Source organism: Leptinotarsa decemlineata, unplaced genomic scaffold (assembly GCF_025532065.1).
Source record: "Leptinotarsa decemlineata unplaced genomic scaffold, Ldec_3_MD MMD2_tig00026328_RagTag_RagTag, whole genome shotgun sequence".
NCBI lineage: Eukaryota > Metazoa > Arthropoda > Insecta > Coleoptera > Chrysomelidae > Leptinotarsa > Leptinotarsa decemlineata.
The window spans coordinates 3,730,313-3,756,289 of NW_027412688.1; the positions used below are offsets into that span (position 1 = coordinate 3,730,313).

The 25,977-nt window shown below is 35.7% G+C and overlaps 1 protein-coding gene across 1 annotated transcript in view; it reads left to right on the forward strand.

The window, feature by feature from the left end:
* The first annotated feature begins 1,326 nt into the window (after positions 1 to 1,326).
* Positions 1,327 to 25,977, forward strand: part of LOC111503433 (probable multidrug resistance-associated protein lethal(2)03659) — a 39,080-nt gene continuing 14,429 nt past the window's right edge. The window contains exons 1-6 of the mRNA XM_023157722.2: positions 1,327 to 1,457; positions 7,104 to 7,328; positions 11,774 to 12,204; positions 14,055 to 14,211; positions 18,836 to 20,065; positions 25,470 to 25,806. Of these exons, the coding sequence (XP_023013490.2) occupies positions 1,381 to 1,457; positions 7,104 to 7,328; positions 11,774 to 12,204; positions 14,055 to 14,211; positions 18,836 to 20,065; positions 25,470 to 25,806 (2,457 nt within the window). The 5' untranslated portion in view covers positions 1,327 to 1,380. The remainder of the gene's footprint in view (positions 1,458 to 7,103; positions 7,329 to 11,773; positions 12,205 to 14,054; positions 14,212 to 18,835; positions 20,066 to 25,469; positions 25,807 to 25,977) is intronic.

The window sequence follows — 25,977 nt, forward strand, 5'->3', positions numbered from 1 at the left end:
ATTCCATTAAGTGAATAATGAATGGAAAAGAGCAAAGTAGGTAGCAAAGTGTCAAACGCAACAATATAATTCAAATACGCTACAAAATGTTGCGTATTGCGTTCAGTTCGTAATCAATTGTGATTCCTGATAACTTGATATAATTGTTCTCCAATAGAGAATTTTCTGTGGAAGATATTACTTGTCAGTGTGTTTTGTTTGAATTTGTACGAATCATTCATATGAATTGAAATAAGTAGTGACCCTAGTAGGCCATTCATATGAATCCAAATAAATAGTGGCCCTAGAATCTATCCCTGAAGAATACCTCGATCACGACTTTGAGTTCTACGGCTTGAAAACGATGTGTTGAATACGATTTGATGAACAATATCGAAACACCTCTTACTTCATTCGTAATAAATCCAACTGAAGACTTTCAAGAGGTCACATTACATCACCGATGATTTGACCATCTCGCCCATTTTACTCAAAACTGTCTAAGTATGAGAGTAATATTTCCAGACTAAAGGAAACTATAGAAAACATTTAGATTTAAAATAATGAGCTAACCTCATTGATTATGTTTTCATAAAAACTTCAATATGATATTTTTACTTGACAGTTCACGGCACTCAAAAATAAGCAAACCACAGACACGTGTTTCTAGTTCATCAGCTGTGTTTTGCTATACAATAACATCTTCAGGCGTCAAATTCTGATAGTATCTCCAGGTGTCATGATACTGATAGTATCTCCAGGTGTTATAATACAGAAGATGTTATTGTCAAGTAAAAGTCCCACGTTGAAGTGTTTTTTTATCACATTCTTAATCATCAATTGAAGAAAAGTCGTCCTTTTTTGAGGAGTCATAAATTTTGAGTATTTGAAAACGTTAGAAAAAAGTGAATTTTTCAAAAACTACACCTGATGATTTGATCTCCACAAACTTTATTTGAAAAATATATCACAATCACAAGATTTCAGATGAGAACGCTGAGTTCCGTGATAGAAAAACAGCATAGTTTTTCCATAATTCAAATCTGACATTTTTCATGACCCAAATATAGTGACATCAGAGATTTTCTTGAATTTCCAGTATGTATTACTTCTGGTTCTGAAGTCTCAAACCTTGATGTTATTTGTCCTTCCCACAAACTTCCCAAATATCTTTTTGACATGGCCCTTTGTCTCAAAGATCCGGTCCTGGTTGTAGGAGATGGCCTTTCGAAATTATTTGCTGCTTCACATTCTTTGTCGATATGCTGCTTCATTATTGAACGGTATTGATAAAAATAATAATTAGACGTATATTTTTCGAAAATAAGTATTACCAAAAAGCCTTATCATTCGTGTGATAAACTCAGACGTAGGTTCATTTTTGTTAGTTACTTTCGAAACATGGATGCGAGTGGTATTCAAGAAAGACCACGAAATCCCAGACAGAATGCGTCAATTCTGTCAATCATAACGTTTGCGTAAGTTGAAATTTTGGGTTGTTTTCATAATTGGAGAGTCAACAAGGAATGGCCCGTTACATTATTGGTGTTGTGAGTCATTTGAACAGCATGCCTTCAGTGGAATAGTAGTAGTAGTTTTATCTGTTACAGTCAGCTCAAAATCAAAGCATATACATGTGTTTCGAATAAACGCGCCTTCGTCAGTATGATGTAGCAAAGTGTGGATATCAGAGAATGTTTGGAAACATGTATGAACGCCAGTCACAATTAGACTACTATAATACACTTTCCTACTGAGGAAAGCTGAGTGAAGTAAATAAGTCCGAAAGCTTCCAGAATATTTTTCCTGTAAGAATCTGTTTTACCGTCAATAGCTATCCCCTCCCTATGAACAAGATATCTCAAAAGTCGAAACTTTTGCGAGCGAAGGACTAATGAGTTCTTACCTTTTAACGTGTGATTCCTCATGATTATTCTTATTCCAGAACACATTAATGACACAATATAAAATAATCATACAGGAAGCATATAAGTAATGACTTCACAAATACTTATATGTACATATTTACAATCAAAAATTATATTCTGGGTATTCCTCAATGTTGAAGAGTTCAATATTCACGAGCAAGCTTTTCATTTCTTCTTCAAACTTATTAAGACTACTAATTGATTTCAGTACGTCATATAGTTTGTTGAATAGTTTCGTGGAAATATTGTTGTGGAGTCTTTGAATTGGGTAATTGATATCTCTGGTTATTCTGTTATAATTGCACTGCATATGTTTTCCAATAACTGTGTCTTCAAAGTTGGAGAAAAAACCTCAAACATTCGTGAACATATGTTACAATAGTGGTCATTATATTATTTGATAAATACTACTCAACGTGATTCTCTGTATCTTCAATATCATTATAATCTCATAAACTAAACCTCACGATTTGATGTCCACAAACTTTATTTGTAAAACATATCATGACACGTTTTGCTAACACACTAGCTTCTTCAACAGTGATTTGGATTATTATTATATTATAATCACCTTTTTTGAAAATTATTCTCCCTGCTAATCCCCATAATACAGTACCCTAACTTGCTGCTGGCTCAAAATTTGCGGGAGACATCATTTTTATACATTTGAGGTGTAGCTACTTATTGATAGTCCTTATGGAATAGACAGTTGAATTTTCTTTAATACTTAGTTGTTTTGTCTGCTCTGTCTAGTTGAGATATTAATATACAATATGTAATATAATAATCACAACAGCAGCGTTTTCCTTATGTACTGGAAGGATCTTGATGATGTTATCTCTACGCAGGCCGTTCAGAGCTCTTCGTTCTTCATCGATGATATTAGATGTTGAACCTGGTTTTTGATCCAGCTGTTCTCTGATTTTCCATATAAATTATTTTGCCTTGGTCTGATCAATAAGAAAACTGGTGGATTCCAATGCAGTGATTATCTCCTAAGTGTACACAGATGTTGGCGCAATGGCGAAATTTCAACCTTTCCTCAACAAGAATTCCGTGAGCGGATGGGAACTCATGTTGATGACGTTGGCGGCTTCGTAGTTGTCCTGTTTTCGGTCTGCATTTGAGCATTGTTTCCTCAACAACGTTCCCCACTTTCTGTTGTGGGAATTTTCCATTTTTTGGCGGATCTTCAAGCATGTTCTTTCAATCTTGGCAAAGTTTCTCTTCTTATTTCTTTGAATTGTTTTGTGGCATCTTGCATCAGAGTTGACCTCTTCCAACGGTGGTAATTAATTTTAGACGAGCACTGATAATGTCTCAAATCAATTACCACCGTTGGAAGAAGAAATTGGAATGTGATTAGTAGGTATGCGTTACTTGATAGGAAAATGGAATGCAAATTAGGACTGACACTCATTTGCGCATGAATTTCAAAAAATTTGAAAACTCCAAACAATTGAAACTACATAATAATGGGTTGATTTATTTTGGAAATTTCGAAATTGGATGCAAGTCCAGATTATGTGTGAAACCAATTCAGGCTACCGCGGCGTAGATCCAAGTTAAATAGTTTGGGAACTGAAATAGTTATGAAACGAGTTATCAGAGGACGCCGCTCGAAAAAAAGTTCATATCGCTCTCTCGGGGACAAATGCTGCAATAATATTGTTTTTCCAATCACCAAGTACTGAAAATGATCTTTTCACGTAAAAACTCTCCAAACTTGATATCTTATTCCATAGTCAGGAGGGGTGCACTTCATGTTTGCAAAAATTTTCCCCTAATATTTTGAAGAAGGTTATCTACTTGAAAAAATTATCGATAGCATTTTGGGAAATACTTGTTCCTGTTCAAAAATTAGGATAGGGGGGCTATTCATGTCCGTGTTGTATATTTTTATATAAGTAGTTATGTTTGTATATGTTTCATCTTTTGATTATAAAATTGGGCATTCATACCTATCAAAATCTTGGATTAACTATTACGTTTTGCACCTAAGACGGGCAATTTTCATTAGGAACAAACACATCGCCACTCGCGGCTAATATAATAAATTCATGTTTGCAAAATAATATATTTCCTGAAATGTGGAAGATTTCTGAAATAGTGGCCCTTTCTGAATTATCTAATCCAAATACTCTCAACGATCTGCGCCCTATAAGCTTGCTACCTATTCGTTCAAAACTATTGGAAAAAATAATGAGTTTTCAAATCAAATGCTATTCAAATTCCTTTAATATTTTACCAATCAATCAGTCAGGATTTCGTAAAGAACACAGTTGTACAACTGCTTTCTTGATAATAAATATGATATTTTCGAAGCCGCTGACAAAGGTAACACGACTGCTTTAATACTCATAGACTTCTCCAAGTCTTTTGATACCATTAGTTATATTTGCTATTTTGAACTTTATCGGGTTCTCTGAACCTGCTACAAATTTAATTAAGAGCTGTTTTGAAGATCATTCACAGTTTGTAGAAACTTCGAAGAGAATGTCAAGCAGTGAATTTATTAAATTTGGAGTGCCTCAGGGATCTATACTTGGACACTTTTCATTTTGCGAATACACTTGTGATCTAGTTTCTGTTTCAAGACATTGTAATTCACATATGTATGCGGATGACACACAACTGTATCTATCATCTAACCTTATGACGTTGCTACTGCAAATCGAAAATTGAATGAAGATCTAGCTCGTCTTATTTCAGCATCTGAAGCTCATAACCTCAAGATCAATTGAAAGAAAACTAATCTGCTTGTTTTTGCTACTAATCGTAGCTTAGTGGAAAGATATATTAATATTGTTATTGGTGATACAGTAATATGCCCCAAGAACGTGGCAAAAAATTTGAGTATCGAAATGGACGTGAATTTAAGGTTTACAAAACATGTCACAAAATGTGTGAGTTTGAAAATGCTTTATCCTCATCGTCATTTATTATCAATGAGTTTGAAAATAAAATTAACAGATGCGCTTGTGTTGAGTCATTTTGCATACTGTGATGTTGTGTACGGTTCATTCATTGTGTACGGTTCATTCCTGGATAAAGAAGACATTTTTAGAATAGAAAGAGTTCAAAAATCATGTCTTAGGTATATATATATATATATATATATATATATATATATATATATATATATATATATATATATATATATATATATATATATATAGAGAGAGAGAGATAGAGATGTAATTGAGTGTGTGTGATATAAATCAAAAGGGAATATTGTGGACAGAACACAAATAGCCAGAAACACGTGTCCGCGGTTTGCCCCTTTTTTGAGTTTCTGTACACAAATTTTCTCTTTTGATTTATATATATATATATATATATATATATATATATATATATATATATATATATATATATATATATGAAATTCAGTGATATTTTTTAATACCATATATATATATATATATTATATATATATATATATATATATATATATATATATATATATATATATATATATATATATTATATATATATATATATATATATATATATATATATATATATATAAATATATATATATATATATATATATATATATATATATATATATATAATATATATATATATATATATATGGTATTAAAAAATATCACTGAATTTCATATACCTAAGGAAACCAATTGATTAACTATGGAAAATAGACGTGTTTTACACTCGGCTACCCTCTTCCATCAAATATTAATTAACAAATGTCCACCATATTTGTATAACAGAATATGATTTGGTAGCCTTTACATACTTTAAATTTGAGGTTTAAAGGGTTACTTTCTCCTCCGCCCCATCGAACCACTTTATATCGACGATCCTACAGTTATTATATATATAGTTTGTATAATAATATTCCACAAGAATATAAAGTTGGTGAAGTTTCTTCATTTGAGTGGTGTTACAAAAAATATCTCATTGCTGCTCTATCATAAAGTCATTGATTTCATAGATTTTATACTTCTGTAATAACATTTAACATGTTTTCTCTCCCTCTTCCCTCTCTCTTTTTTCTTTTTTCTTTTCTTTTCTCTCTGTTTTTTATCTAGTTTACTCGTCTTTTCTTCAAGGCTAGAACTAAGATTAATAATACCCTTCCAGTACATGTTGTTTCTAGCCTCATTTGTAGTTTTTTTTATTTTTAAAAATTGAATAATTACTGTATTTATATGAAATAAGGAACAACAAATACATATTATTATTATTATTAATTGATCCGTCATTCACATCCCATCACAACATGAAGAGAAATACTATTGGAGTTACTAGGCTGTTTCAAAAGTTTCGTTCGTTTTATTGTCATGTGTATTGGTAGCTCCATAAACCATTAAATATTTATTGTCACGTTTCGAGGTCTGTCCTTCTTTGCTTCAGCGTAACCAAAACGATATATTTCTGGATGGGACATCACGTATGATGGGTAGTGGATCCTCTACGACAACAGAAGACGTTTAGGACAGTAGTTGGATACCGATGAGCCACTCATGCACTTTCCAAAGGCGAACACCCACCAAAAAAAAGAGTATGGTTACTGTATTGGTCAGCGGCTAGTCTGATTCAGTATAACTTTCTGCAACTGGGCCAAATCATCACAGCAGAGTCCTACTTTGAGAACATCGACGAAATTCACCAGCAACAGGTTGTAAAGCTACTGTCACTGTCCGTAAATTGAACGAATTGGCCGTCAAAGTTCTGCCTCAACCATCATACTCCCCAGACCTCTCGCCAATCGACTACCATTTTTTCAAGCACTTCGATAACTTTCTTACCGGTAGAATCTTCGCCAATCAGGACCAGGCAAAAATGGCCTTCGTCGACTTCGTCGGATCCTGAGCACACATTTTTTTTCTAACGGAATCATTGGACTTGTGATACGTTGGCAAATGTGTACTGAATCAATTGGCATTTATTTCGATTGGACTGAATGATTATTCATTGAAACAATACAGTTTGAAGTAGATTCATTAAAACGGACAAAACTTTCCGAAAAACCTAATACCTTATGTGACTTGAGTATAAACACTTCTTTGTTGTAGTACGAATAAAGTATGCGATTCAATAATAAGAAGAACGGAGGCACATATTCTTTTCAACAAATGATATAAAGGAAGTTATTCGTATTTCGTCTAGTTTTCCATTGCTCATCGCCAACAGTGATAAATTCTCATGTAATTCCTATCTTTCCAGATTCACCTTTCCATTTTTCAAAAAAAGTATCAGAAAAGACTTGGAAGAGCATGACGTATATGAAAATCTGACGAATTTTTCCTCCAAGAAACTGGGAGAAGAGCTATTAGCATGTTATCACAGAAATCCAAAAAATCCTTCCATCTTCAGAACACTCTTGAGATGTTATGCCAAGAGATATTTACTTTTTGGACTGATGCATCTGATCGTCAAAATGACTTTGACGTAAGTATTCATAGATATAAAGTAAAGTGACATTTTCACACTGATATATGTTATCTATTAACAATATGTGAGAAACTGATCCTCGAAGAGACAGTTTACAAAGCTGATTCAGCTTTTCTGGATATGGCATTGGTACGAGAGTTGCAATTGATTCTGCAGCTCTGATTTGTTCGTCCAAAAAAAGTCAAGATATCAACAAACTACAAAAACTTACTTTCTCGGAACATACCACGAAATTTCTACCTTCATCACTTTATATGTTCATGAATTATCAATTTCAATTCAAAAAACAACGAAACATATGTAATATCCAGGAAATATACTATTCTGTTCAAAAAATGAGGTCAATTTTCTTTTTCTCAAAAAAAAATCGTTTTTTCATAAAACATTAAAAAAGTCGTTAATCGATTGTACTCGTAGATAGTCCGCGAAATTTGAAAATTCATCAATTTTTTTAATAGACCTCATAAATACTCTTTCCATTCCAATGCGAATGACTTCAGAAACTAGATGAAAAAAATCATCAACACTAACAGGTTTTCTATACACCAGAATATTGTCATTATATCATGTGAGAGATGCATCATTGATATTTGTCTATCTATTCTTTTTTTATAATAATAAGACTTTATTGTCCGAAGAAAGAATCTTGTTGACAAAGCTAGTAAGTAAATATAAAGTGAAATATATGAATGTCCTATGAATATAAAAATATAAATAAAATATGGTACACTAAACTGAAGTATAAAAAACACTGAATGAAAACAACAAACAATGGTTGAAACAAATACACACATAAGACATGTAAGTTAAAAATGATCGGTATGGAACTTAGTCAAAATGTAATAGGGTTTACTACTGAAAATTTCATTGATTATTCTTCTGTATTGATTGGTGATAATATTTGTCTCTTTAGAGTAACTCAGCAGAATAAGGAGTACAAACTGAATAGAAAACGTGTTTTTTATACAGTGTGACCCATTTTTAATGGGAAAACCCCCCTAAAATTTGAAGTTGTGAATCGATTTCAATACTTTTTTTTGTCAAGTACTAAAAGGTCTACCTTGGGACAAAATTTGAAATGTTTATTAAAGTTTCAGGGCATACTACGATATTTTTTCTTAGTCGAAAATCGGGATTTTTTATTAGAGATTTTTTTATTGAAAAAATCACTACGCTACTGGATTCAGAGTGCCTTTAAATAGGTGTGACCAAAATTTCATGGAAAAATATTCATTATTAACAAAGTTATGACAACTCAATAATTCGAAAACTCACACAGCTAACAGTCACAATATATCATTTTTTTATGATTTCAACAATAAAGTGCCGCCAGATGGAAAAAAAACAAATAGCGTAAATATTTTTAATGAAAATAACGGAATTACATTCACACAATTCAACTAACAATGAAGCAAAAAATTTTAGTAAACGTAACAAATAACTAATTATTGAAATGTTTCGATTCAGTGCAACAATTAATTTCAACTCATATTCTAGTAGCCTCTACTAATCCACAACGTATTTCGATACATGTGTCGTAGCGCTTACGAATGTTTCTGATTACGTTCCTTAGTTCTTGAGGGCTAATATCTGCACATACCTCTCGAATTCTTGCACAAAGTTCATTTCTATCTCTTGAGCGGTTTTTGTAAACCTCTTGTGTGAGAAGTCCCCAGAGAAAAAAGTCCAAAACTGTGATGTCTGGAGATCTGGGTGGCCACTCTATAAACGCACTACCACGGCCTATCCATCGGTTTGGAAAATGTTCGTTAAGCTATTGCCTCACAGCTCTGGCATAATGAACTGAACACCCATCTGACTGAACAATTAAATTTGATCGTGCATTGATTGGCAGCTCGTGAATAGCATCCCAAAACTCTGTGTTTGAAAGGACCAATAATTCATTCGTTCAATATCCCACACCAGACGTTGATTTTTTGGGAATACTGGCTTTTACAGTTTATTACCCAGTTAGGATTATCCGCTACCCAATAGCGACAATTCTGTGATGACACTACTCCATTTGTAGTGAAAGTGGCTTCGTCGGTATTGTATAAAATATTTTTTAGGAAATTTCCATTGTTTAAATATTCCCCTTGGGCCCATAAACAATATTCTAGGCGTCTTGCTTCGTCGCCTTCTTGAAGTGTGTGTGAAAATTTTGGCTTGAAAGGTTTAATATTCTTCGCCTTGAGACATCTCCGAATAGTTTCTCGTGGAATATTCAAATCTAAAGTGGCATTCCTTATACTGGCATTATGATTATTTCCGAAATAATCTAAAATGATTTGATCATTCCTGTCATTCCTGTTTCGTATTTGTACAGGATTACTTTCCAACATCATTTTTGATACTGCACCAGTTTCATTGAATATTTTATTTATTATATTTACCGTACCGCAGCTAATACGAGGACGATCTGGGTGTCTCTCATTAAATACTCTACAAACCTCTCTATCACTTCTAACGTCATCTCCCGAAAGGCGTACAATTTCAATTTTCTCTCTTACGCTCAATCTTGCAGCCATGACACAACATAATTCGAAGAACTGTAAAGTGAATATTGTTGACAATAGTACACTTGAATCTTTCACAACTAAGATTTAAATTGAAATATTAGGTCTTAGTTTTATTTAATTTGCGTGAAAACTTGAATGTAATTCCGTTACTTTCATTATAAATATTTACGCTATTAGTTTTTTTTCATCTGGCGGCACTTTATTGTTGAAATCATAAACAAAATATTCTCATGGCTATATCTTTTGATATATGGTGTTTTTTGTAACTGTTAGCTGTGTGAGTTTTCGAATTTTTGAGTTGTCATAACTTTTTTAATAATGAATATTTTTTAAATATTTTCATGAAATTTTGATCACACCTGTTTAGAGGCACTCTGAATCCAGTGGCGTAGTGATTTTTTCAATAAAAAAGTCGCTAATAAAAATCCCGATTTTCCACTAAGAAAAAATATCGTAGTATGCCCTGAAACTGTAATAAACAATGCAAATTTTGTCCCAAGGGAGACCTTTCAGTACTTGACATTTCAAAAAAAATTATTAAAATCGGTTTACAACTTCAAATTGTATGTCGGTGTTTCCATTAAAAATGGGTCACACTGAATAATTCAATCTTAATATAAAAATAGTCATTTCAAATTATTTATTTCCTTAAATTGACCGAAAAATGTATAGAATATAGTCATTATATACATAAAAGGACAAAACAAAAACATACATATACAAGAATGGACAAGGAAAATACACAGAGTAGCAAATCACATTTTTGTATTTGAAAACTCGTAAAGAGTATAAAAACATCTTTCTAGCAGAAATGACTTAAATTTTTTCAAACAACGAAAGGCTGCAGATTGACTTCAATTCATTTGGTAAACAGTTGTAATTTCTAGGTCCTATACGTTTTGGTGCACTTTGAGTCTAACGTGTATCATTTGCTTCTGCCGAGTGTTTTTATCATGAATATCGCTATCGAGAATGAAGTCATTCCTGTTAGTGAAAACATAAACTGACAACTCATAAATATATAATCCAACCAGAGTTAAAATTTCGTGTATAACGAAAATGTTTCTGCATGAATACTGTCGAGGAACATTGAACAAACAGCGTAGGATAGCTTTTTGTTGGATAAATACATTTTTACTCTCTGCAGAGTTGCTCCACAGACATACACCATAGCGCAACCTCGATTCGATCTGGCCATGATAAACAGCCATAAGTTGGTTTATGTTGAGAACATTTCTCAAGTCAATGAAAAGATAGGTTATAGAGCTCAATTTTGAAACTAGTTGATCATAGTGCTCATTCCAAAAAAGACTCTCATCCATTTGAATGCCTAAGAATTTGACAGCATCATGGGTGTTTCTCACCCAGTCACCTGAATATCATCGGTTTTATTTTGGTAGTTGTGAAAGTGGATTAACTGAGTTTTTTTTACATTGAAAAACAGGTCGTGACTATTGAAATAGTTTGAAACTAAATCCAGAGTATATTTACATTTTCGTGTTAATTCTAATATCATCTGCATAAGCAGTTACTGCTGAATATGGTATTTTCCTGTCTATATCATTGATATATAACAGAAATAAGTAGCCCAAGTATAGATCCCTGGGGTACTACCAAGTGGACCGACCTCATTTCTGGTTTTGATGACGAATAAACATCACCTGCATCACACTGCATTCAGTTGTTGAGAAAATAGTAAACCCATGAATGTGAATTTCCTCTCATTCCATAACGATCCAGAATATCTAATAGCTTGGTATGATTAACATAGTCAAAACCCCTGCTCAAGTCACAAAGAACTACAGCGGGATACTCGCCTGAGAGTAAATTTGATCGAGTCATCGTAGAAAAATAGTAGGGCCCTATTATATTCGACGTTGGTCATATATGACATGTATGCTTCAATTGATTTGATTTTTCCAGGCTTGTCCAGCCAAGAGCAATGAGCAAATTCATCGCTTACTTTCAATTGGGACAGTCAAGCATATCGAAGACAGAAATGTATCTTTACGCAGTTTTGCTGATTTTCATCAACGTTGCTAATGCACTGTACACCACCAACTATACTCAATTCGTTATAGAAGAGGGAATCAAGATGAGGACAGCTCTGACAGCCATGTTATATAGAAAGACTCTGAATGTAGGATCTGACCAATTGCCAGAAGGGGCCATGGGAAAAGTCGTTACTCTCATCAGTAAAGATGTATTTGTTTTCGAACAGGCTGTTGTTTACATCAATGAAATGTGGATCCATTTCATAGAGGTCGCTGTTTTGTGTTGTTTGATCTACGGTCGCATAGGATTCTCAGTATTTTCGGGAGTGATTTTTTTGCTCATCATGACTCTTTTACAATGTAAGTATTTTTTCCTTCATAAGAGCGACATCATGAAATATTTGAGGAGTTCATTTTGAATGTAGCTGGCTTCTGGATTGAAAATAAGTCCACCAATACTTGAAATAATTAGACAAAGTACGAGGGTGATTTGAAAAGTTTCCGACCTAACAAAGATACGAGACATTTTTTTCAGATATTTTTCTATTCTTCGACATGGTCTTCTTTTAATTCCACACTTCTCCTAGCGTTGCTTACATCTCTGTAACCCGTTCAAATAGTACCCGGCGTTGTTATCTGCAAAATAATTGTTCAAGAAGGCGATTGCCTCTTCATTCGACGAAAATCTCTGTCCTCCGAGCGCAATTCCTAGATGAGGAAACAAAAAGAAGTCGCTTGGGGCTAGATCTAGTGTGTGAAGTGGATGGCCAAGCAGCCAAACCGTACTTCGTGAATTTTCGCCATTGTAACCACTGAGGTATGAGACGGTGCGTTGTCTTGGTAAAACAGGATTCTTTTTCTGCGAATGTGGCCATTTTTCCACATGCACTGCCTTCAGCTTGTCGAGTAATAATGCGTACTATTCTCCTGTGATGGTTTTTCTTCTTAGAATATAATCAATTGAAATGACTCCACGACTATCCGAAAAAGCAGTTGCTATCATTTACCAGCCGATAAAACAGGTTTTGCTTTTTGGAGGCCGGTTCCTTCTTTGCAGTTCACTCTTTGAAGTGTATTATTCTCGGGCGTATATTTGTGTATCCAAGTTTTTGACTGGTATCAAAACTCGCATTTATTGCGCCTAAACTACGCCAACAGAGCGTTGAAAATATTCATTCAAATATTCAAGAAATTTTTGGACATCCGAACGTATGTTCATCGTCTCACAAACTCTTACGGCCACGTTCAAATTCACCTGCCCAAAATTTCACTGTGGTAAATGATGGTGCCCCAGCCAGACTGTCCCTATGGAAATGTCGAAGGATTTGTGGCAAAACTTAAGGTTTAGGTCCCAAACATATCCAATGGATTTATGTGATGATTGTCAGACCAATGATCACTGTTGGAGCAATTGCCTGGTGGCAAAGGCTTTACAAAAAACGGCTCAGGCGAAGCTCTCTGACTTACGGAGATAGGCTTGTCTGGCCATCAGTGGTACCATCAGTACCACACCATCAGCGAACGACATGAAAATCCTTCTAGATCTACCTCCTCTCCACATTTTTCTAAAGAGAGGGGCTAGATGGACTGCGTATAGACTTGTAAATATTGCCAATTGCACAAGTCAATATAATGCAGAGTAACAGACTACTGATTGATACTGGAAGTCACAGCATTCTGGGAATGTCCTCCGACTTCATGCCTCCCATTCTCAACTACGAACTTCCTCATAAAGTACTGTTCACGAGAAGAGAGAACTCGATCCTCCGGGAAAAGGAACTATTAAGAGCAGATAGTTGTTGGTTCTCAGATGGATCAAAAACACCTTCTAGAGCAGGTGTTTTCAATCGCAGACCGACGACAAAGATATCAACCTGCATAGGAACCTTTGCGACTATTTTTCAAGCGATAATTTAAGCTATTGAAGAATCCAACTTCATACACAACTCAATAAAAATAATCTTGGACAGTCAAGCGGCGTTGAAAGCTCTTGACTCCTACCGAGCATCATCTAAATTAGTAGCAAATTGCTGAAACTTCGGTGAGTAACTGTCAACAGATAAACAACGAAATTCACGAACTTTGATTTACGAATGCTGCTATTTTTATGTTGAGGTCGGAAACGCTTCAGGCCACTTTCGTATGATATCTCAACTCTTCAAAGAAAATACTGTTTTGAGGTTCAATAACGTGTTTGTGATCAATTTCAGGTTATATAGGGAGAAAGTCTAGTTTGATGAGAAGAAAATCTGCCAAGTCTACAGACGAACGTATCCAAATCACCACGGAAACATTATCTGCAATCAAAATAATCAAATTATATTGCTGGGAAAAATTTTTTGGGAAGAAGATCAATATTCTGAGGGAGTGAGTATAATAGACGTTCAATTAGTTATCAATTTTTGTTTCTATTGTTGTTATTTCTCGATAAGCTGTTTCTGCAGTGAATATATCAGGAAAAAGTTACGGAGCTTTCAATATATCTAGTAAATTTCATTCAGAATGGTAGAATCAGACTTGAAATCAAACTTTCATGTTCTTGGGACCACCTGAACAACATTTTTTTAGTACGGACCTGGATATTTCTTGCCTTTCGTGGAGAAAATCCTTAATTCATTGACGTATCTTCAAATATCACTAAGAGAACACTTCATTATAATTTGTCGAAAACTTGAAAAATGCTTATTGAGTGTATGCGATTATTTTTTTCAAAAGATTCATGGATGGAAAATGCACAAAGAAACCATAAACCTTTGTAATCTGTAATTTTGGAAATTTGATGAACGAAAAGAAAATTACCCACAATTTGTGGAATGAAATTCTCATAATTCGGAGAATGGATTGACTTTTTTACTGAGATATGCACGTCAAGTTCTCCAATGCATTTCTATTCTCCCAAAGAATTATTTCAAGACAAAACACAAGCACAACAGGAAAATCTTCAAGGCGCTCTAAGAGCGGTGCTTGTGCGAAAGTAGTGATTCACATTGGATTTGAATCGCTGGAGATTGAACCCATTTAGAAAACTTTCTAAGGAGGTTTATTCCACATAAATGCAGTTCTCCAGATGAGAGAGTTCTTGAACAGTAAAGGTCGAGGTGAACTGAGTTGAACATCAAAACGATGAGCAGTCACAGTCCGTCGCGAATTTCTGATATGTACCGCTCTTGGTGGAATCAAATATGCCAAGTCACTTGAATACTTCTCGTGGAAGTACCTATAGAAGAGAGACAAATCTCCAACCCTTCTTCGATGTTCCACGCTATCAAGGTTGCACGTGATGTTCGCGTCTCCAATCAGGCAGATGGCTCTTTTCTGGATGTAATCCAGCAACTTCAGGGAATGTTTGAGGGCGGAGCTACATACATGAGAACAATACTCCAAAGATGGTCTGATCTGAGTTGGAGACAATATGGATCCCTGGGGAATACCAGCATTGATAGTGAAAGTACAACCACTTGCAGGAAACGTTCTTTCAGGAAGCTGAAGTGCCATATACGAAAATGACCCGACAAGTCATAGCATCGAAGTTTGGCCAGCAAACCATAATGTCACACACGGTCAAAGGTCTTAGAAATATCAAGCGCAACAGCTCTTGATTCTCCATATATCTCTATTGCATTATTCTAGATATGGGTGACATACAATAGAAGGACGCCTATAGTTCTTTGTTTACGAAAGCCATAAGATGATCGCTCAAGATGTTGAATACTTCCAAATATTCGAGGATATCGTGGTTAACGACTTTCTCCATGATTTTTTATACCACTGATTGTGTTGAGAGAATGACTTCATGTCATTTACTTCATGTGTCGGATATGCTGACATAAAAATCTACTGGATTCAAAATTTGAGATTTAGGAGGGCATTCAACAGGAACAATCCAACGTTTGTTTGAAGGTGATTGACAATGTTTCATGATGAATTTCACTAGTCCGGACTTCCATTGTCTACTATATAAAATTATTTGAAATCCCTGAAACAAAAGTAAAAATATAACAATTGAATAAATAGAAATAAAGGAATGAAAAAAGAAAATAATAAAAAGTGTAGAGATTCCAAGTCACGTTAGTTCACGACGTTTCGATTGTTAGTATCTACAATCGTCTTCGGGTGATGACTGGACTGATTCCTCCGAGAGATGACTATTTATAGGTTGTTGAAATACGTTCAATTACCCCTGCTTTCCATTTTTCGCTTCACTGGTTCCGTGAGAGATGACCGTTTTGGCGGGAGTCGGCCATTTTTCGTTTGATGATGGGTTTCCATATGTTGCGCATTTCTACGCTGGCCTGGCTGAATACGTTGTTGAACAACATGTATGCGGCTTCCTTGAATTTTCTCCTAAACCAATGTTCCTCTCTGTGCAAGATCTCAGCTTGGGACCACTCGATGTTGTGTTGATGGGTCCAAACATGGTCTGCTATTCCTGATTTGCTGGTTTCCCCTCGCTGTGTGTGCTTCTTGTTCTCGTAAATGCGCACTCACAGGGTATTTGGTAAATGCAATTCTTGGAATCGCAGTCCGCGTTTGGGGGCCTGGTTTTCGTGAGGCTGCTACGGATAGTGTTACCGGATCTAAAACAGGTTCTGATGTTCTACTTGGAACCAATTCTTCTTATCCTCTCCGATAATCCTCGGATGTAGGGAAGTGCAAGCACTGGTTATGACGGCTTCTCTTCCTTATGATGATGTCTAGTTCCTTCTCGAGATCTTTCTTTGTATTACAGAGCCCAAAAGTACGGTCTAATAGAGTCTTGATGATTCCTCTTTTTGTCGATTGATGGTGGTTGGCAATTTGTTGTGGATTTCCTTCTCCATTGTGAAAGTGATGGAATATCTGACGCTGTTGATGTGTTTCAGGAAGGCGTCTAGTTCAGTATTTCCAGACTTGAGGTTTCTTGTATGCTTCTTCAATGGTCAGAGTTTCAAACCACTCCATATATATATATATATATATATATATATATATATATATATATATATATATATATATATATATTATGTTCGCTATGACTGGTGAAAGTGGCGATCCCATTGGCAGTCCCTCATCTTGTGTAAAGAATTCGTCCTTCAGTTTCCTTTTTTCATTCATTCATTTTTATTCATTCAATTGTTATATTTTTATTTTTGTTCCAAGGATTTCAAATCATTCTATATAGGTGCACTAACGTGACTTGGAATCTCTACACTTTTTATTATTTTCTTCTTTCATTCCTTTATTTTTACTTATTCAATTGTTATATATTTTCACTTTTGTTCCAGGGATTTCAAATCATTTTATATAGTAGACAATGGAAGTTCGAACTAGTGAAATTCAGAAACAATCCAATATATGATTAGCATCACCTCTTTCTATTCTAGAGTCATGTGGACTCTGTTGAAACTTATGTTTTTACCCAAATAATGAAGTGTGTTAATGAAAACGAAACAGGGCGGATTCCTCATAGTTGAGATGTATGAAGGAAATCGCTCAGGATTGTTTGTTTTTTATTTTGAGGGAGGAATCTCATGGACATATTTTCAGCCTTGTAACATTTCCCCTTTTGGTGTGTGTGAATCAACCCATAAATTTTGCATATGCTTCGAAAATTGTGGCTTTTGATAAAATACACAGTTGATGAATGTGTTTTTTGATCTACTTTTTATTGAAATCAAATACTACATGCTGTTAGCAAAATATTTTCGATATCATAAAGGTAAAAAGTGAACGATTTCTACTCTGAAATTGACCCTTGTGGGACCCCTGTATGAAAGTCAGTCCTCTTAGCATGCACAAGTACTCATACATCGTTCACAACTATCAATTTCAATGTCGAAATGGACAACACAACACATACAACACAACACAACCATAACCTATAAAATAATTAACTTTGTAAAAACGTAATGGCAACTTTTCTTCATCACGCTTGTCGCACCATTTTATCAGCTTGCTTGAATTGATTTCTTCCTGGCAACAGGTTCAGTTTTGCAATAACTTTTGAGATTTTATCTTCAGTTGACAATTATAATGTGCATTAAATGCTTAAAGTAACTGAGGACTAATTATTTGATGATAACAAAATGATTTACACTTTCGCAGCTGATATTTTCAGTGTCATTGTTTTTCGAGTTTGGAAAGCCGTGGATTTTTGGAATTTCTTCCTGACGTTTCACTGGCGCGGGTGACTAGCTTCTTCAGAGGTTTAACCATCATGGCTTGCTGTCTGATGACTAACTTTTAGGCTTCGTAAAGCGTATTTATGCCTTGTCGGGTAATCAGTTGTATTTGTACCTGTACTTGTACCTGCACTTGTACGTGTACCTGTACCTGTTCTTGAACCTGGAACATTAACAATCTTGCTGCCTGTTGTCATTCTGTTCGTTATTCTCGAATTCCTTTAAAATGGGTTCCATATTCGATTGAGGTTCACCGCTTCTTTTTTTCTGTTGAAATTCTAAAAGTTAATCATCGGATAGCAAGCCATGCTGTCGATCCACTGTTTTGAAAATAATAAAAGTGGTCACTCTTAGCACAATAACTCATAAACTTATGAGTAGAATACCATGGAATTTCAACAGCCTTCTTTTGAAGGTTAGTACTAACCGAAAAAGTGTTGAATGCTATTAGACTAGCAACATCTATGTGTTAGGCCCGAGACTGTTCAGTCGATGTAGTATCTTTGAAAGATACCACGCAGACTTGGTAGACCTATTGAAATAAAACAAAACCTCAGAGGGCAAGGTTTTCAATAAAATTTCCCAAGATGACTTTCTACAAAAAAATCGTCAACCAATACATATAATTCATTTTACATGATGTTTATTGACCTTCTCTGTTCATAACTACTATAATGATAAGACAAGCTTAATAGCCTGCAAACGATACGTCACAACCAGAAAGAGATTGTAATCAATTTCCATAACGCATATCACCTTTATTTTCCTCAATGTTCTTTCATAACTTCAGTTATTAAGTAGAAAGTAACATGCTTTTCTTTGTCTTACAGAAAGGAACTGAAACATCTGGCTCCAATCTACTATTTGCAATGTATTGTCATCATTATGAGCGGAACAGCGTCAACAATATCATTTTTGCTTATACTGATAACCTATATTTGGAATGGAAATTTCATGGACACGGAAACTTTGTATTACGTTGACAACTGTTTCTTTCCGGTGAAAATGTACTTTCTCACAGTCGTTCCCTATTTTATTCATCAGTCAGCAGATGTACACGCCGCAATCAAGAGAATATCAGCATTTCTCAGTAAGGAGGAAGTGCACTCTAGACCTTTGCTATCAGCACAACCTGGAGTGTATCTAAACAATGTAACGGTACAGGTGAATGGTACTAAAATCCTAGATAAAGTGTCCTTATCCGTCGAAAAAGGACTTTATTTGATAACAGGGGGTGTCGGAAGTGGCAAAACGTCTCTACTGAAAACTATTTTGGGAGACTGCTCCATAATAAGTGGACAGATCAATGTCTCTGGAAGTTACTCATATGCTGCAGAGGATCCTTGGGTTTTCCCTTCGACAATTAGACAGAATATCCTCTTCGGCCAAGAGTACGAAATAAAACGGTACAACAAAGTGCTTTCCGTTTGCGAATTGGAAGTTGATCTGGGGAACTTTCCAGATGGAGATCAGACACCTGTAGGAGAAAAGGGGGTAAGCCTCAGCAAAGGGCAGCAGGCTAGAATTAGCTTAGCGAGGGCTGTCTACAAGGACAGCGACATCTATCTCATCGACGATTGTTTGACTCATCTAGATCCTACCGTCAATACGCACATTTTCAAGAGTTGCATCATGGAATTCCTCAAATATAAAACCGTGCTATTTGTGACTCATAATATGGAACATATCAAGTTGGTACGTGGCCGTAATGTTCTTTTCATGAAAGATGGAAGATCTGAGAAAGAAATACCACCGATATTCCAAAATAGCGTCCCTGCTGATGATTCAACAAAGCCCATGGACGAATTGATTTCTAACGGGAAAGAAATCACAAAGAAAGACGTTTACGAAGAAGGCGATGAAAAGACTCCGCTCTTGATTCCAAAAATCAATAAGAAAAACATCTATCATGAAACCAAGAAAAATGGAAATGTGGCTTTCTCGGTGTATCTAAGATATTACAGATTTGCTGGAGGTATTTTCATGGTAATTACATTGCTGCTAGTATTCTCTCTCGCTCAAGTTGCAGCTTCTTATTGCGAAAAACTCCTGAGTCAGTGGTGAGTATTTTTCTGTAATGTTTCCAGAAAAGAGTTCAAAAAAATTCAAGCTGAATATTGCCATAAGCTGGCCTCTGAAGTTTCGAAAACGAGTCTCTTGGAATATTTACTCTGCGATGCGGATTCGCTTAAATATATTTATATTAATATTTTCTTATTAGTCAGTGAGCTATGCTTGAAGACTGGCAGTAAACAAATCTAAAGAAATGACCTTTAAATGTTCAAGCCAGTCTCAAATATACCTACACAGTAGGTTGAATAGACTGACGCCTATCAGAAAACAACTACTAGCCTGGCTAATACCACGAAAGGCATTGTATTATATCCAACAGGCGTCAGTGCCGAAATCATAGGAATCAACCTACTGTGAAGGTATATTCGAGACTGGCTTGAACATTTAAAGTTCATTTCTTTAGATTTGTTTACTGCCAGTCTTCAAGCTCAGCCCACTGACTAATAAGAAAATTTTTCTTCCTTATTCCTTATTCAGGGCAAATTTCGGATATGAAGTTGGTTAGTACCTAGTCCAGTTGATGGAGTGACATTGTGTTGTTCGCTCCAACTCAGGAAGAGGAATGAAATATTCCAATTATGGAATATCATAGACTTTATGTAGATTTTGGCCACTATCTTGCACTGATGAGTGACTAATGAGCCTGAAACCGGTCTGCAAGTGTGCCCGTTTCAAAATTGAAAGTCGATTCTTTCAGTTGCATTGCCAATTGCATATGCAGGAAATTTTCTGTGAAAATTCCTCTATACCGTTTTTCTTCTACTACTTGGAAGCGTTTTTTTCGCTTTTTTTTTCATGTTATCAATCCCGAAATTCTTGTTACATATACTAGTTGATATAGGTTCCATGCTGAATGTTCTGATATTCTTTTGAGCATAGTTCGGGTTATCTCTGAACTGTTTGTCTCTTGAGTTCCGGAGCCTTCACAGCATTTTGTTGCATCGCCCTGTATCTTCGAAACAAAGCGCCCTATCAAAAATCATCACAAGACAAAATATCCTCAGAATAGTCCAAGGAATTGTCCCTTAATTTTTTGCCACATGTTCAATGAACACCCTGTATATAATTTGGAATTCGACGAAATGTATACAAACGATAATTCAAGAGAATAATTATATTCATCATATTGAGCGGATAGGATTTGCCAGATTTTTCAAAGGTAATTTTTCTTTGTAATTCGGAATTTTCCAATATTCATCTACTTCAAAATGCATTGTGAAGCACCATAATGAATTCTAAACCATGCCTGTTTATTATTTATTTATACACTCATATCAACCGCGATTCAAATGACAGTTGTTTTCGTTGGACTAACTAGTACAAAAATAATGAGTAAACGATGAAAAAATACAAGCTTTTAGGCGGAATATTTATCAACATGCTCGAAGTTGATAAACTTCTTAGAAGTATTGCTAATCAATACACTTTTGTGTCTCCTGGAAAAAATTGATTTCGAAATATATATGAGACGAACTAGTCTAGACCTTGTTTATCAATAATATTCGTGAATCATGTCTCCTGTTGATCTCTTATGAATCTCCCTATGTATCCCCTATGAATCCCCTCGTATCCGTATCCGTATACGAGTTAATTTTTGAAAGCTTTTATTTATCTTGACTTATATATATATGTTAACAAATCTTGCAATTTGACCCACTTCCCGGTATCCGATTGACCTGAAGTTTTGCATGATGGTCCAGAACCGATGACAATGCATATTAATCATAAACGTGACCTGATGCTGCTGCCAGGATCGGCTCCGTACGAGGGATCTCCTCAGCGGTAAATAGCAGGGACACGAAATTTTCATACGCATTCGTTTATGATAGGCAGTTAGTAGGCCCACCATGGAATAGATGACACATCCAGGGTTGGCTTCGATAAAAAAAGTATATTTCTAGAAAAAAAATTAAATCAAGCTTTTACCTTTAAATACCTACTTCCCGACTCTGAAAAGAAGACAATAAATGGTGTAGTAGGTTGTAAGAACACATATTTATTTGCATTGTAAAAAAATATTATTATCTACCACCCTCTAAGTTCCCAGAGTAAGAGGGTCCATCACGCAATGTGAGCAACAAGCACAAGAGGCATACTATGACTTGCGTAATTTGGTGAGATGGGCGTCATTAGCATTGGTCTGCAACCCGTCTAGGAGAAAGAAAACTCCAAAATCAAACCCGGAACGGTGTTTTGTCAGGCACGAGTAAGCTCTAAGCTGAAAAAAGTAGCTCATCTTTCATCAAATTACCACCCAAGTCAAGGTGAGGCCGTGCTGAGGACTAAGGGGCATCAGCCCTTTTCTAAAACCATGTTGACACTTATGCAAGAGGTTATACGATCATATGCAGCTTTTTCGATGACTTTGGAGATGGGACTAACCAGTGTAATTGCCCTGTAATTTTCAATTAGGCGCTCGTCCCCTTTTTGAAAACTGGTATTGTCTTCGAAATTTTTAATAGATCTGGGAATTGGCCTGTGACTGCTCACATTTCCTTTGAGCAAAGAAAGGTAAGAGACTGAGAAAAATGTTGCTAGAGAGGTGTATGAAAGCAACGGGTATTCATCAAATATAGTGGATGAGTATCTTTTCGAAAAAAAGGAAGATTCATAATTCATACAGCTTCCTTATGAACCCAAATACGCCAATGAGTTGGTCCGAACATAAAAAAATTGAATATAAGAGAGGCTTTCAAAACTGCATGTATACTTCAACAAGTGTTGGGCAGTTCGAAAGACAAGACGTTGGAAAGACAAAAGTCAGGAATTAACGAAATAAGCTGCGAGGATTGTGATGAGAAATATGTTGGTCAAACCAAACGGGCTATATTAGCTCGCTACAAAGAACATGTTTCACATATTCGCTTTCGTAGACTAGAGAAATCTAGTGTCGCCATTGAGAACGACCTCAGAATGAGTGAGAAAGGTTTGAAATTTTTGAGAATGGTTCACGACAACAGATTTCTAGATGCCTTCGTGAGCTTGGAAATCTAAAAGTTTGGAATGATAAATAGGTTAAGGCTTTCGCAGCCGAGATTTTCATTGTGACAATCTTCACTCGGGTTTGAAGGCCGTCGTGGTTTGGAACTATATCCTGACTTTTTGGCAGCACGAGTGGCTGGCTTCTTCAGAGATTCATTCATCTTGATGGTTCACCGATGACTAGTGATTTCTAGTTCGTAAGTTGTATTTATGTTCACTCAGGTAGCCCGCCTTTCTTGTTGATGCGTTGCTATTGGCCGCAGTGTTATTACCTGTTGATGACGTTGCATTGCACCTTATCATCTTTTAGTATGGGATTCCAAATCCGGTTGAGCGTTATTGCCTTCTCTTTTCTGTTGTAGTTTTCCGTATATTTGTGGATATCTATGGCTTCCCGTACAAGCCGACTGTGGTATCCATGATCGGGTGCAAGTAATTTCACATCTTCAAACAGTATCGTATGATCTCCTTCACTTAACGCGTGTTCTTCTACTGCTGATTTCTCTATTTGACCTCAACTACAGTTTCTCCAATGTTCATTCAGCCTTGTGCCCATGGATCTTTTGGTAGTACCGATATAAACTTTTCCGCAGGTCATGATATACCCCTTTCGCTGATAGTGGATCTCTTTTATCTTTTGCAGATATCAGGCTTTGTTGTACTTTCCTGGTGGGCTTGAACACTGTTTTTATGGTATGTTTCCTTAATATTTTTCCGATTCTGTCTATAACCCTAGGGATGTACGGTAGAAATGCACGTGCAACCGTTTGAGTTTCCTCCATATTTTGACTTGTAGGAGTCTTCAGTTCCATAGCCTTGTTAATCTCGGTTACACTGTATCCATTCAATCTTAAAGCCACCTGAAGATGCTCCAATTATTCTTGTAGGTGTTCTGGTTCACATATTCTACGGGCACTGTGTTGATAATTCCCCGCTTTTGACTTGAATGGTGGTTTGAAAGTACATGCTGATATCTGTCCGTGTGTGTCGGTTTTCGGTACACTTTATATGTCAGTCTTGTGCTCCGCCTTTCCACAAGTACATCTAGAAAAGCTACTCGTTGTTCCTGTCCAGTCTCCATGGTGAACTTGATGCTAGGGTGTTGAACATTTAAGTGGTCTATAAATAGCTTTAGTCTGTCCTTTCTATGTCTCCAGATAATGGAGGTGTCATCCACATATCGCAGCCAAATGGCTGGTTGAACTCGAAAGCATCGATTGCCTTCTCAAATTTCTCCATGATAAAGTTGGCTATCACTGGGCTGAGTGAACGTTCCATCTCTACGTCGTCTAATTGCTCATATAAATCTACCCTTCATTAAAAGTAACTTCCCGTGAGGCAAGCCTTGAAGAGTCCGACAATATCACTAGGAAACAGGTTGGCTATCTCTCTCGAAGAATCTAACAGCGCGGAACATTGGTGAACAAGGACACAACGTCAAAACTGACCAGAATATCACTCGGCTCCAAGGTTATATTCTTGATTTTTCCCACGAAGTCTGTTGAATCCTTGACGTACGAGGTTGTTCTTCCAACATGAGGCTGGAGGAGTGATGCAAGGTGTTTTGACATGTAATACGTAGGCAAACCCGGTGCAATTATTATGGGTCTCAACGGAACTCTTTTTTTGTGTATCTTAGGAAGACCGTAGAGCCTTGGCGGGACGGCTTCTGTTCTTAAGATGGTCTTCTGAGTGGTTTCCGACAATGATGACGATTTATTGGGCTGGTTCGTATTCCGCAAACTTGATTATGTGTGGAAGTTTGGAATGAGTTCTTTGAATAGCGACAAAGGTCCTATTTCTTTATTTGATCCTAAACGTTATCACAAATGAAGAACAAATGAATATTAGAGAAAAAATGTAGGGGATAATCACTAACATACATGAAAAATTAGAAGCAGTTTAACATAGGAACAATAACTAATAATACTAACCTGTAGTAGTTAAGTAGGTACTACTAACAGATATTAGTTAGGTCACTAACTTATGAAAACACTAACATAATAGTGAAATTTTGTCACAATGATCTCCTAAGGACGCTCACTTGGTTAGCGAGAGACCGTAATTTTTTTCTGATGTTGCAAAAGTGTTTTCAATAGATCAACCCATCCAACTAAGAATTGCAAATTTTGTGGAGAGTTCAGTACATTCTGGCCTGAAGCTGTAAGTTTTTAGAACACATGAAAGCTCTTCAAAATTATTGGTTATCAGAGCGAAATTTTTAAGAAAAGATGATTTATTATACAGAAAGTTTAGAAATTTTGTTGTATTGCTAATTAATTCAACCAATTTGACGTCGACTTTTCAGAAGTTGCTTCCCATGCTGAAAAAAATGTCCGGTAAAAAAATCACTAAGCTAAAATTCAATAAGCAAATTTATACCATTTGTGCTTAACGTTTTTTTTTCAGGGTAAATATGGAACCAAGTGTGACACGCTTCATCAAAGCCAATTTGACGGATTCCTCAGAATATTCTGAAACGTTGGAAACACGCAATAACTATCTGAGATTATTCTCCATTATCCAAGTGGTAGCTCTTGTCCTCGTTTTCTCCAGAACGTACATGACTTTTTTCTTCTCTCTGAGGGCGTCGAAGAACTTACACAAATCGTTGAACAATTCGGTGTTGAATTCGTTTATGACATTTTTTGACGGCCATTATATCGGAAATATAATCAACAGATTCTCCAAAGATCTGAGCACAGTTGATGAAGTGATACCAATGACGATTTATGAAGTATTGAGGGTAAGCTTTTTCGAGGTGATGTGATGGAGAGGGGAAGTAATCAGACCCCACCCAAAACTTTCAAAATATGCCATTTCACAGCTACATTACAGCCTTTAAATTTGAAATACATTTTTTTTATTCCATAACAAAATACACTTATAGTAAAAAAATTACAGAACTGAAATTTTT